At 36.9% G+C, this 13,490-nt stretch overlaps 1 protein-coding gene across 2 annotated transcripts in view; it reads left to right on the top strand.

Annotated features, from left to right (window-relative positions):
* The window catches only part of GABRG2 (gamma-aminobutyric acid type A receptor subunit gamma2), a 141,772-nt gene that overhangs the window by 68,424 nt on the left and 59,858 nt on the right, over window positions 1-13,490 (top strand). For both annotated transcript variants that reach the window (XM_072947273.1, XM_006199012.4), the window contains exons 2-4: window positions 8,284-8,435; window positions 10,152-10,219; window positions 12,540-12,760. In XM_072947273.1, the coding sequence (XP_072803374.1) occupies window positions 10,178-10,219; window positions 12,540-12,760 (263 nt within the window). In that variant the 5' untranslated portion in view covers window positions 8,284-8,435; window positions 10,152-10,177. The remainder of the gene's footprint in view (window positions 1-8,283; window positions 8,436-10,151; window positions 10,220-12,539; window positions 12,761-13,490) is intronic.

The raw sequence follows: 13,490 nt of genomic DNA, 5'->3' as shown, positions 1-13,490 counted from the left end.
AGATGCACTCGCCTACCGTACCTGCTCCTGTAGTTTCTACCAAAGCCATCTTCTGCAGCGGCTGGAGGACATCCTTTGAAACAAACTAGCTGATGCCTCAGCCTTGCAGCGTGCACTGCTTTCCAAGCCATGGAAGGAAGGGTCTCAGTGAGGCAGCTGATCACATCCCGTAAGTGAAGTTAGGAGCTCTGCTGTCATTCCTCAGCGTGGGGAGATCAAATCGCTGGTATCTGCAGTGACAAGCTTATGAAATTCGAACGTTATTAACTTCGTGCTGAGGTGCCATACTTTTATTGATCTCAGGCATAAACTGATTTAATGTCCTAAGGGAAAATGAGTTGGAGCAACCATTTGTTTTAGATGATCTTATTATTTTTTTGATGAATGTTCCGTAGCAGATTCTTGGGTCTCCATTCCTTTTTTTAAAGCCTTGCAGCATAATGCTTAAACCATTTTGGTTTTGGCCAGCTACGCCTGTTGGTAAATATCATTGTTTTTCTTCATTTGTAAGATGGAGAGAGTGATAGGAATATCAGTGTTTTGAAGATGAAGTGGGAGAAGGTATATGAAGTCTTTAAGGTTATCCCTACAACATAGTAAACTCTTACTAGTAGCCATTGTTGGTGTTAAAATTTATCTTAGGAAAACTAGTGAGTGGGGGATAAAAGATTCCTTCCACCAATTTTAATTATAAATTCCATGCATTCATGGAGTTTATAGTCTAGTAATGGAAACAGACAGTAAGTCAGTCAACACACATTGCAACAATGCTGTGGCGCAGTCAAGGGACTGGCTAGAACATATAAAGGATGCGGTGGGTGACAGAGATAGACTCAACAGTAAGGAAAGACTGACCTCTATGAGGAAGGTGATTTTTGTGTTGGAAATTGAAAGGTAAGAAGGAATAAGCCATGCCCGATATTGGTTTGGGAAGTGGAGAGAAGAAAAGATTGTAGGCAAAGGAAAATATATATTCTTTGTTTATGATGCTAAACACCAGTGGATTTGAAGATACCCAAATGAAAAGACAAATGTTTTTATTATTTCTCACCCAAATGTTTGCTGTTCTATAACTTGGGGAGCATACAACGACTAGATTTTTCCTTCCCACAAAACTTAGAACTGTATTGAATCTATGGAGATCTGAAATACCTGGATATAAATCTAAACTTGCATAAACTGCATGATTAGTCTTCACAGTGGCAAATATCCAAAATAAGTACCAAAATTCAAATATTTTAAATCTTCTGTCTAATCGAGAACAATCTCTCATCGAACATCTATTCATTTTTTTTCAAATTCAGTATTTGTTTTTAAGAGCCACTTTTTTCCTAAACAAAATGGATTTTTGTTTCTCATCATAAACATGAACTTATTACATATTTGTAATCATGCATAAATTTAAATCATGCATAAAACTGTATAAAGATGAAAATAAAAATGAATAATCTAATTTAACATGGAGACTCAGAGTCAGGAGAGCTAAAGTAGGAACCTGGGAACCTGTGTGGTTTGTTTTTTTAAGAGCCCATGGCTCAGTGCGAGCGTGCGCGTGCGCACAAACGAGGAAGCGCGCCTTGCTTAAACACTGTGACTGAGATTCTCAAATTGTAATATGCATATGAATCACTTGAAGATCTTGCTAAAAGAAAAAGAAAAGATTCTGATTCGGGACTCTGGGTGATACCCAGGGTTGTACATTTCTAGAAATTACCAGGAAATTCTCATGCTGCTGGCCCAAGGCCCTGGGTCAGATGGCTTTCTAACAATTTTTTGAAAGCTTTTGAAGTGAAAACTTTACAGCCTTTTCTGGCACTGTCTTTCAGAAATTTATAGCCTTTCCTGGCACTGTCTTTTGGAAATTATCACTTTCAGAAATTATCCAAAAAAAAAAACAAAACAAGGTTTTCATTATGTTAATATAAGAGTAATGTTAACTTCAGTCCCTTACCTTTTAAAGATTGTGTTTAGTCTATTAAAGGGCACAAGAAGGAATAATCACTTCTAAAGGCCATTACATTTAGATATGTGCCTTTAGCTAGAAGTTCAAGTTTATGATTGCTCTCAGCCCACTCAACTGTTAAGTCAATTTCCTTGAATCATCAGTCTGTTTCTGCCCAAGCGTTCTCATGGAGCTCACAGTTCTACAGAATGCCTTACTGAGTGGTCAGACTTAATTATTCCTAGATAGTCCACCTATAAGCAAGGAGGTCTTGACTCCAAAGAATTCTACAGAAACAGCCAATTTTGAATGAGAGTGTTTCTTTTTTCTTTGCCTTTTTTTTTTTTTAACAAATCTGGAAACAATCCCAGAAGATGCATCAGCCCCGTTAATTTAGACCTCAGCTGCAAACACTCTAGAGAATGAAAACTTCATTTATTTATAAGGTAGGGGTTCATTATTTTTCTTCCTGGATAACATCTGTTTTTAGTTCTTCTCGGCCTATATTAGATCAAAGTCTGGAAGCAGCTCCCTGTCGATTCAGGTTTTGGTTGTGAGGTTGGAAACTATTACCAGTCTGCTTTCAGGGCTGTGTGTCAGGCACTGTGCTAAGCACTGAATAAACATTATGTTAACCTTGCACAAAAATGTGATGTGAAAACTAGTATTAACTCTATTTTAAACATGAGAACACTGTGAACTTTATCAAGGTTAAATAACAAGCCCAAGGTCATAAAAATAGTGTTGGGCAAGACAGGAACCTGATACTTCCTAACTACCAAGAATATTCTCTTAATTTTTCTGCTCTATTTTACCTCTTTATGGCTAAGTACGCTTCTTGAGGTATGACCAAATCTGTCCCTGATACTTTTGTTTTAATTGAAATATATTTGATTTATAATGTTGTGCTAGTTTCCTGTGTACAGCATAGTGATTTAGTTATACATATGTGTTTTTATATATTTTTCACTATAGGTTATTACAGGATACTAAATATAGTTCCCTGTGCTATACAGTAGGACCTTATTTTATATATAGTAGTGTGTATCTGCTAATCCCAAACTCCTAATTTATTCCCCCCATGCCCCTTTGGCAACCATAAGTTTGTTTTCTATGTCTGTGAGTCTGTTTCTGTTTTATAAATAAGTTCATTTTTATGATTTATTTAGATTCCATATATAAATGATATCCTGTGATATTTGTCTTTCTCTTCTCGGCTTTATGTCACTTAATATGATAATCTCTAGGTCCATCCATGTTGCTACAAATGGCATTATTTCATTCTTTATGGCTAAGTAGTATTCCTGTGTGTGTGTGTGTGTGTGTGTGTGTGTACACACTCAACATCTTTATCCATTCATCTTTCAATGGACATTTAGGTTGTTTCCATGTCTTGGCTATTATATATAGTGTTGCTATGAACATTGGGGTGTATGTATCTTTTTGAATTAGAGTTTCCTCTGGATATATGCCCAAGAGTGGGATTGCTAGATCATATGATAAGTCTACTTTTGGTTTTTTTAAGGAATCCCCATAGTGTTTTCCATAATGGCTACACCAAACTACGTTCCAACCAACAGTGTAGGAGGGTTCCCTTTTCTCCACACCGTCTCCAGCATTTATCATTTGTGAACTTTTTAACAATTGCCATTCTGACTGGTGTGAGGTGATGCCTTATTGTGGTTTTGGTTTGCATTTCTTTGATAATTAGCAATATTGAGCATTTTTTCATGTCCCTGTTGGCTATCTGTATATCTTCTTTGGAGAAATGTCTGTTTAGGTCTTCTGCCCATTTTTAGTTGGGGTGTTTAGTTTTTTTTGTTTTTGACTTGTATGACCTATTTGTATATTCTGGAAATTAAGCTTCTATCAGTTGCATCTTTTGCAAATATTTTCTGCTAGTTCGTAGGTTTTCTTTTTGTTTTGTTTATGATTTCCTTTGTTGTGCAAAAGCTTATAAGTTTAATTAAGTCCCATTTGTTTATTTTTGCTTTTATTTCTATTGCCTTAGTAGACTGATCTAGGAAAACATTGCTACAATTCATGTCAAAGAATAGTTTGCCTATGTTTGCTTCTAGGAGATTGATGGTGTCCTGTCTTATGTTTAAGTCTTTAAGCCATTTTGAGTTTATTTTTGTATATGGAGTGAGGGAGTGTTCTAACTTTATTGATTTACATGCAGCTGTCCAGCTTTCCCAACATCATTTGCTGAAGAGACTCTCTTTTCTCCATTGTATATTCTTATGCCCTTTGTCAAAGATCAATTGACCCTGGGGGTGTGGGTTTATTTCTGGGCTCTCTGTTCTGTTCCATTGATCCATGTGTCTATTTTTGTGCCAATACCATGCTGTTTTGATTACTATAGCTCTGTAGTATTGTCTGAAGTCTGGGAGGGTGATGACTCCAGCTTTGTTCTTTTTCTTCAGTATTGCTTTGGCGATTCTGGGTCTTTTGTGATTCCATATAAATTTGAGGATAGTTTGTTCTAGTTCTGTGAAAAATGTCCTGGCTGGTTTGATAGGGATTGCATTAAATCTGTAGATTGCTTTGAGTAGTGTGGTTATTTTATCAATATTAATTCTTCCAATCCATGAGCTGGGATATCATTCTATTTCTTTAACTCACATGTAATTTCCTTTATCAATGTTTTGTAGTTCTCAGCATATAAGTCTTTTACCATCTTGGTCAGGTTTATTCCTAAGTATTTAATTTTTTTGATGCAATTTTAAAATGATTTTTTTTTTTTTACTTTTTCTTTCTGAAATTTCATTGTTAGTGTAAAGAAATGCAACAGATTTTTGTATGTTACTCTTGTATCCTACCACCTTGCTTAATTTGTTTACCAGCTCTAGTATTTTTTGTGTATAGTCTTTAGGGTTTTCTATATATTCTATCATGCATCCTCATATAGTGACAGTTTTACCTCTTCTCTTGCAATTTGGGTCCCTTTTATTTCTTGTATGATTGCTGTGGCAAGGACTTGCAATACTATGCTGAGTAGGAGTCAGAGTGAACATCCCTGTCTTGTTCCAGATTTTAATGGGAAGGCTTAGCTTTTCACCACTGAACACTATGTTGGCTGTGGGTTTGTCATTTATAGTTTTTATTAAGTTGAGATATGTCCCCTCTGTACCCACTTTGGTAAGAGGTTTTATCATAAATGGGTGTTGAATGTTATCAGGCACTTTTTCTGCATCTGTTGAGAGGAATTTTTTTTTTGTCCTTCCTCTTGTTGATGTGGTGCATCACACTGGTTGATTTCCATATGTTGAACCAGCCTTGTGACCCTGGGGTGAATTGACTTGATCATGGTGTATGATCCTTATGTGTTGTTGGATTCTTTTTGCTAATATTTTGTTGGGAATTTTTGCATCTATATTCATCAGAGATACTGGCCTGTAATTTTCTTTTTTGGTAGTGTCTTTGTCTTGTCTTGGTATCAGAGTGAGGGTGGCTTCATAGAATGAGTTTGGGAGTGTTCCCCTCTCTTCGGTCTTTTGGAAGAGTTTGAAAAGGATTGGTATAAGTTCTTTGCATGTTTGATGGAATTTCCCAGTGAAGCCATCTGGTCCTGAACTTTTGTTTGCAGGGAATTGTTGTTGTTGTTACTACTATTATTACAGATTCTATTTCACTTCTAGTGGTTGGTATGTTCATATTATCTGTTTCTTCTTGATTTAGTTTTGGTAGACTATGTTTCTAGAAATGTGTCCATTTCATCTAGGTTGTCCAATTTTTTGGCATAAAGTTGTTTATAGTGTTCTATTGTTTTTTGTATTTTTGTAGTATTGGTTATCACTTCTCCTTTTCCCTTTCTTATTTTATTTGCATCCTCTCTCTTTTCTTCTTGGCGAGCGTTGCCAGAGGTTTGTGATTTTGGTTACTCTTTCAAGAAACCAGCTCTTGGTTTGACTGATTTCTTTCTTTCTTCTTCTTTTTTAAAATCTCTTATTTTATTTATTTCCCCTTCAATCTTATTTCTTTTGTTCTGCTGATTTTAGTTTTTGTTTATTCTCTAATTCTTTAAGTTGGCAAGTTAAGTTGTTTGAGATTTTTCTTGGTCTTTGAGGAAGGCCTGTATTGCGGTGAACTTTGCTTGTCACTGACCTTGTTATGTGAAATCTATTTGATTGTTGTTTTGGCTTCTAATAGCTGATGACTTAGAGAATTATTGGGGCAATTCTGGAAAGTAGTACTAATGCTAAGAAGCATCTTTTATCTTTTCAATTAATGTATTTTTTTCATAGTCTGCCCGAAAACAGTAACAATGATAATAAGGCACCATCGTGCTTGAATTATTTGTTAGTATAGGGAGGTGATATGAACAATGATTTAAATATTCCCTTTCCTTAAAGAAACTGTAATAGGGTGCACTTGTCTGAGGAAGGGAGGGAGGGAGGAAGAGAGGCAGTGGTGAGAGAGGCGGGGAGAGCAAGGAAGAGGTTGAGCTTTTTTGAAGACACTTTGCATGAACAGTTTAAACAGTGATAAAATATTATGATGAAACCCAGTGGGTCAGCTACATTCTTTTCTCAATGAGTTATTGGAGAGATTTGAAAATTTCTTTGTCACAGAACTTCTATTTTCTTAAACAAGTAAGATTTAGGTCATAGGATTAGAATTCTATTAGGCAGAGTTCATCAGTGCTCTAGAGAAATGAGGAATTGAGGCTTAAAAAGAATTTTCCTAGCTGAGATCTAGTCTCTGCCTGCATTGAGGTATTTCTCTCTCAGAGCTGGTTGCAGCTTTGGCCATCCTACTGTACAAACCTTCTATGGGTGCTCTATGAAATTCAAAAAAAAAAATTTTAAGGTCTCTTGCTAACTTAAGTGCAAGATGTAAGACTGGCTATGCTAGGTTTTCTGAAAATGTGTGGCTCAGGCTCTGTTTCCTATTTCTAAAGCTTTAAAGGAATAAAAAGATTACTTGCTTACTAAGTTGATCCGTGCCAGTGATTACTTTTAAAACTTCATCTCCCATCCTCTTTCTCAAACCAGATTAATCACAATCACATAATCAGCTTTCTTTTATGATATTTACTCAACAGTCTACTTACCTATACATACACATGTATACACATATATGCATATATATCTATCTTGATGAATGAGTATCATTGAGTATAATTGAAGAAAGGTGATAAATATGGTTTGAGAATACATATATCTATTCAGGGCACTGATAGGAGGCACTGATTTGATTTCTGACAAGATTCACTTTTACTGTATCTGAGAAAATAAACTGAAGATGAGGATGGTGATGAGACGTTTATATTTCAAGTTTGTAATTATTTATTTCACCATAAACAGCAAAAGTAAACAATATTTACTGAGTAGTGATAAAAATGAAAATGGCAGTTTTTGCCAGGTTTTGTATTGCCCCTAGATCTGGAAAACAGAATCCTTCTGTGTATGGGAGGGATCTGCGGGAGGGATATGAAACTTTGGGCAGGGAAGGGGCAAACTGTAGGAAATTCTAATATCCTGCCAAAATCTGCCTTAACTTCTGGTCCAGTTGTGGGGATTTTTGACAGGTTTTGGCATAGAAAACTGGCACAGAATGTTCTGTTGCTTTTTCATCATTCAAAATAGGTAACTTTGCTTCTATGACTGTACAACATTAGATTAGTATGAGTTTCCAGCTTGGGCACTTTTGCTATTAAAAAGAGTGGTTTAAAGTCTGCAGCTACGTCTTTCTTCATAGTACCGGGTTCTTAACAATCAAAGATAAATGAACCGCCTTTGCCTTTCAGCACAAGTGAGGGGGGAAAAATACACATACACACACCCTGGAGGAAGGAATGGCAGCAAGACTGAGCCCTCCTTAGTAGTTCAATTGAGGGGAGAGAGACTTCTCTGTCGGTTTGTGGGAGTGAATCTAATTACCAGTGTCTTACTTTCATTAATAGGTTGGAGCAAGTTGACTTCTCAAAGGAGGAAGAAATAGACATTATGCCTGAACTCCTAGACTGGATTACGATCATTTAAGCGTGGCTTTCCCAAAAATAGGATTTTTTTTTTTTTTTTTAGTGAGTCTTTTGTGAAGTTGGGCAGGTGGCCAGGAAGAACACCAACTACCGAAAAGCCAAAAATAACTGATAAAACATGTATATTTATAGATGAGAGGACAGAGCATTCTGGAAAACTGAAGAGTATATTTTAATAGATTTTAATGTACCTCAGTCAAATTTAATTAGCTAGACTAACCCTCAGCTGAGAATTTTGAGTGGAATCCATCTCTGCCATCCTGTTTCACTTCTCCTTTTCCACCAGTGATCTGGGAGTAAACGTCAACTTAGATGGCGTCGACATGTTTCTTGACCGATATTTTTGTTTTCTTAGCCGCACTAGCCAAAAATCTGATGATGACTATGAAGATTACGCTTCTAATAAAACTTGGGTCTTGACTCCAAAAGTTCCGGAGGGTGATGTCACTGTCATCTTAAACAATCTTCTGGAAGGATATGACAATAAACTGCGACCTGATATAGGAGGTACGTGAAGGCCTTTTGTGACGTGGGTTACGCCGAGACAAACATGGCTGCCACGTCAGAAGGAAACACCAGCACATTTCAACAACCAGAAGGGTGTAAATAACACTTCCCACTGTATGTTGTTAAAATAAAGAAGGTGTAAATAGCATTTAGGCTTTGGAGTAGAAGGGACATTAAGTTCAAAATGAAGAAAGGTGATGTTCAAGTGAGCTTCAGAGCTAGAAATTTAAATTTTCCTAGACATCACAGACAAAGACTATAGAAGGAAATAGTCTAAACTTCTTTATGAAGCAACATCAGAAACAAGTAAATCACCAGGATTCAATCCCCAGTTCCTCCATTTAAAAAAGCAAAGAAACAAAAACCTCATTAGCCATCCCCAACAAAATAAAATAAGGTGGGACACTGTAGTTCAGTGGTAGAACCCATGCCTAGCATGCATGAGGTCCTGGGTTCAATCCCCAGTACCTCCATTAAAAAGAAGTAAATAAATAAAAACCTAATTACCCACCCTCCAAGAAAAAAAAATTTTTTTAAGATTAAAAAAAACCAAGTAAATCATAGTAAAGAAAAGACATGCTGCTTACCTATAGCTTTGTAACAAACAACCACAAAATCTCATCTAAGCTCAGCTGGGTTAGGGACCCTCATTTAGGAAAGCTGTGCTCTCGTTCCACTCCTGGGACCAGCAGACTAGCTGAGGATGTCCTTCTTGTGACAATAGCAAAGAGCAAGAGAAAATAGAAGCTCACAAGGCTTGATGCTTAGAATTAGAACTAGCATAGTCACTTTCGTCCATATATTATTAGCCAATGCAAGTCAGATGGTCAGTCTTAAAGTTCAGGGGCAGAGATGCAGCCTCATGGATGTGAAGGCCAAGGTGTAGACACAGGGAGGAGTGGAGAATGCAACCCACCGGAGGGAATCAGAGCATGGCACTTCACGGAAAATGGATAAAGATGAGAGAAATGTGCTTGTTGAATTGAAGCCCAGAATATTATGAATCCTTGTTCATTAAATGTTAAATGAAAATGGAGCACATTCATTAGGTCATAGATGTAACACTACATGACTTTTAATACCAGTCCTCTTTGACAAATAGGTATGTATTGGGTTTCCATATGGTTTCCTCATATTATTTGATGAGTCACAGAATTCATTAAATCCTTGAGGAAGATTGATTTTTGTGTTGGCTGGAGATGGATGAGGATAAAGTGGTCATAAAAGGAATCAACAGGGAGCAGTGTTTCAAAAACAATTCATAATTCTTGTTGCTTTTTATGCCTATTTCATGTTTCTAATGCATATTGTTTTCTAGGTCGCTATGTAGTTATTTTTTTCCATATGGGCCAAGTCAGGTTATAGCAGCCGAATGGATTGTAGAGCATGAAGGAAAACATAATAAAATTGAGGACATCTGAGAGAAGGATGAAGAAAATCTGATCAGTGTTTTCTTAGTCATTTTTATATAGTCTTAAAAAGATCATCAGTATCAAATCTCTGCTCTGCTGAGCTATTACGTTTCCGTGCTTACAAGGAGATACTTATTTGAAAACAAACAGCTATTTAAATATGGTGAATTAGTCACTAGCATCAAATTAGTTGTGAGTGAATCACTTCTCAGGTAGCAAAATAAATCTCTTTCTCAAACAACAAGGACTGAAACTTTAAAATATTATGCTTCTCCATATGCACACATTTCTGTTTCTCTTGCAGTGAAACCAACGTTAATCCACACAGACATGTATGTGAATAGCATTGGTCCAGTGAACGCTATCAACATGGTAAGTTTCTAACGCTTTTTGTTGATCTTATTAGCATATTAGAGAGGGAATGTGGTATCATGGAAATAGCAAGGAATATTCCAACAATAACAAAAAAAGAAATGGAAGGGAGAGAGAATCTTTCAGATCTTTTTTTCTCTCTTGTGACATAAATATAATTAGTTTTAATGATTTGTTATGAAAATTACATGTATGTATAAAACTATATGTGTAAAACTAACGTGTGTAAAATGCTGTAATTTTAAGATTCAACAATCATTGCTTCCTTGGTAGGTACTCCCTACTACAAAATGAAACCTAGCTCTCTACTGCATCTTAGAATATTGATGGTGTGGAGAGGTCATAGTTTGTTTCAAATCAAAATTGTTTCTCAGAGGAAATAGTGCATTAGGTGTAACAATAAATGTAACTTTGCTCTTCTATAAAGCTTTCTATTCAAATCTGAAATAAGAAACTGGACAGGAGTCTATATAGAATAGAACAGAGTCCAGTAGAACATACTGTAACGTAACATAACATGGAATAATGTACCCTAACATAGAATAGCATAGCTATATTATAACTTTAAAATAGTGTTTACCAAGCAAGCAGTAAGGACACTGGGCTGAGTCAGAGAGACAGATGAGAAACTTCCATTGCTGCTCAATAAAGGATACTGACACCTGCATGCTCCTTGCAAGTTAGCTGCTTGTTGATCCATTAACAAACGCCAGCATATTTCTTCTTCACAATTAAAATTCTCAGAATAGTTAGCATTCTGATGCAAGATATAAAGCAGCAGCAGCAGGCAGCTGTGTATGTAGTTTATTTAACCACAGGACTTGGAATTTCAGGCATACTAGTGCCCAGAACCACTGTCCCCAGATCAATTTATGAAATACTAGTTGAGAGAATCTTAAAGCTTGTGTGTGTATGTTTGCCAAATGTAAGATCAGAAGTTACTGAGTTACTCTGTCTACTGGCACATCACTAGTTAGTTGATAAGAGAATTTCGTGGAACTGTTTCTGCTCTCATTACATGGAGACTGCAAGCATGGAATTAAACAGTGAACAAAGTGGTATGACTTGCGCCAGTGGAAGTGTAGTCGGTTACTGTGAGATACTGGGGCAGGAGGCACAAGGAAGGTAATCCAGGACAATGCAAATGAGGCAAAGAAAGAAGATTCTAGTCTGATCCTAACAGGCTGCTTTTCTTGGGCAAATAAATAATCTCCCTGTTTTTCTGTGTTCATTATAAACGGTGGCGGGTTGAGGGGATCAGACTAAGAAATGGGGATGACTCTCCTAAGAACACGGAGGGTTCTTTTCTTTAATTTTCTCAACAGACATGATTAAAATCAAGTTATCAAATGATGCTAAGTAATATCTAAATATGATAGCCAAATGAGATCTTGAGTGTTCTGACTCCAGGTCTAATTGACATCACACTTTCTTCTCTTTGATGAAAGTCAGTCACTCGCCACTAAATACGTGCAGGGAGGATTCATTACACTCATTTATCATCATAGCATTTTGTGAATACACTTTGTGATAGAGATTAGTACAGTCATAAAGATTCTCTTTTAATTGGTTCATTTCCTCTTGTTTAGAAAAAAAAATGACATCAACTGTAATAGTAAAAAATAAAGACAGTTAGCTTGCATTGGGTGTGTGCTGTCTGCCAGACCCGGCAGAGAGCGCCTTACGTGTCTTCCCCTTCGTTTCCGTCCTCACCCTACATGACAAGGAAGAGTCTTGAGCCTCACTTTTTTTTGTGTGTGTGTGAGGCAGCTGAGCCTCCAGAGCTCCAGGTTAGGGCTGTTTTGAGTTTTCTGGACTTTCTTTCACTCTATAGCAGTGATTCTGAATGTGGGTGGTTGATTTCCTCAAGAGACAATTGGCACTGTCTGGGAATATTTTAGTTGTCACGATTGAGGGTGGGGCTTGGTGCTACTGGTTCCCAGTAGGTAGAGGCTAGGAATACTTAGCAAATATCCTAAAATACACAAGACAGCCCTCACAACAGAGAGTTAGCTGGCCCAGAATAACAGGAGAAACTCTGCTCTATAAATACCGAATGCAAACGGCTGTATCAGGGTGATGATCTTTTGCCAGAAATCACTTAGACAGGTCTGTTTTCTCACAATATCATCGTCTTGTCTATGAAAGATGGGTGAGTCTCCTTAGCAAAGCTTTTGCTTCCTTTTGGACTATTTGAAGCCAGAGTAGCTTTGCTTTTTGTATTAGCCATGAGAACATAAATGAAAAATCCAAACAGATGCTCTATTCTACAGTCCTGCTATATTAAAGATGTTCCATTTCATCTTTTTCTTTAAAACAGGAATATACAATTGATATATTTTTTGCCCAAACATGGTATGACCGACGTCTGAAATTTAACAGCACCATTAAAGTCCTCCGATTGAACAGCAACATGGTGGGGAAAATCTGGATTCCAGACACTTTCTTCAGAAACTCCAAAAAGGCCGACGCACACTGGATAACCACCCCCAATAGGATGCTGAGGATTTGGAATGATGGTCGAGTGCTCTACACCTTAAGGTATTCTTTTGGAAAAGGAAAGAAGCGATTGCTGGGGATGAAACAAAGATCAACCATATTTTCCCCTCTTTTTTTAAAATCTTTTTTTTTTATTGAAGTTTATAGTCAGTTTACAATGTGTCAGTTTCTGGTGTACAGCCTGATGTTTCAGTCAGACATACACATACATTTATTTGTTTTCATATTCTTTTTTTCATTATAGGCTACTACAAGATACTGAATATAGTTCCCTGTGCTCTACAGAAGAAACTTGTTTATCTAGTTATAGATAGTTAATATTTGCAAATCATAGTCTCTTAAAACAAAAAGAAAAAAAGATGTCAAGCCTGCGTCAGAGCTGGCATGCTTGATCTAAATAGTATGAGATGCTATGCAATTAGCTTTTCTTTCTGGTGTCAATGAGCCTATTCAAAGGACTAGACAAAGGTAAAACCTCGTTTATGGCTGATGTGAGAACTCTGCTTTCTCACAGGGACACGGAATTTCCCTTGCATTCGTAAGACCATCTGGCCTTTACACCAATCTTGGCTTATGTGCGTGTGTCCTGTTACTTTAAAATATGGACACTAAACCCACAGTCAGTCATCCTTAGGACCACCGGTTCTTATGTTTGGGAGTGTTTCCGTCTCCAAGGAAACCACTGCTAACGGAGGATTTCTGATGTGGAAATTCCTGTACATCCTTCTCTTTCTAGCTTCACAATGGCAAGTAACTAGAATGACTTCCATCT

This window comes from Vicugna pacos, chromosome 22 (genome assembly GCF_048564905.1).
Source record: "Vicugna pacos chromosome 22, VicPac4, whole genome shotgun sequence".
In the NCBI taxonomy this organism is placed as follows: Eukaryota; Metazoa; Chordata; class Mammalia; order Artiodactyla; family Camelidae; genus Vicugna; species Vicugna pacos.
Note: the sequence above shows the minus strand (reverse complement) of the source record. Positions and strands in the feature narration are given on the sequence as shown.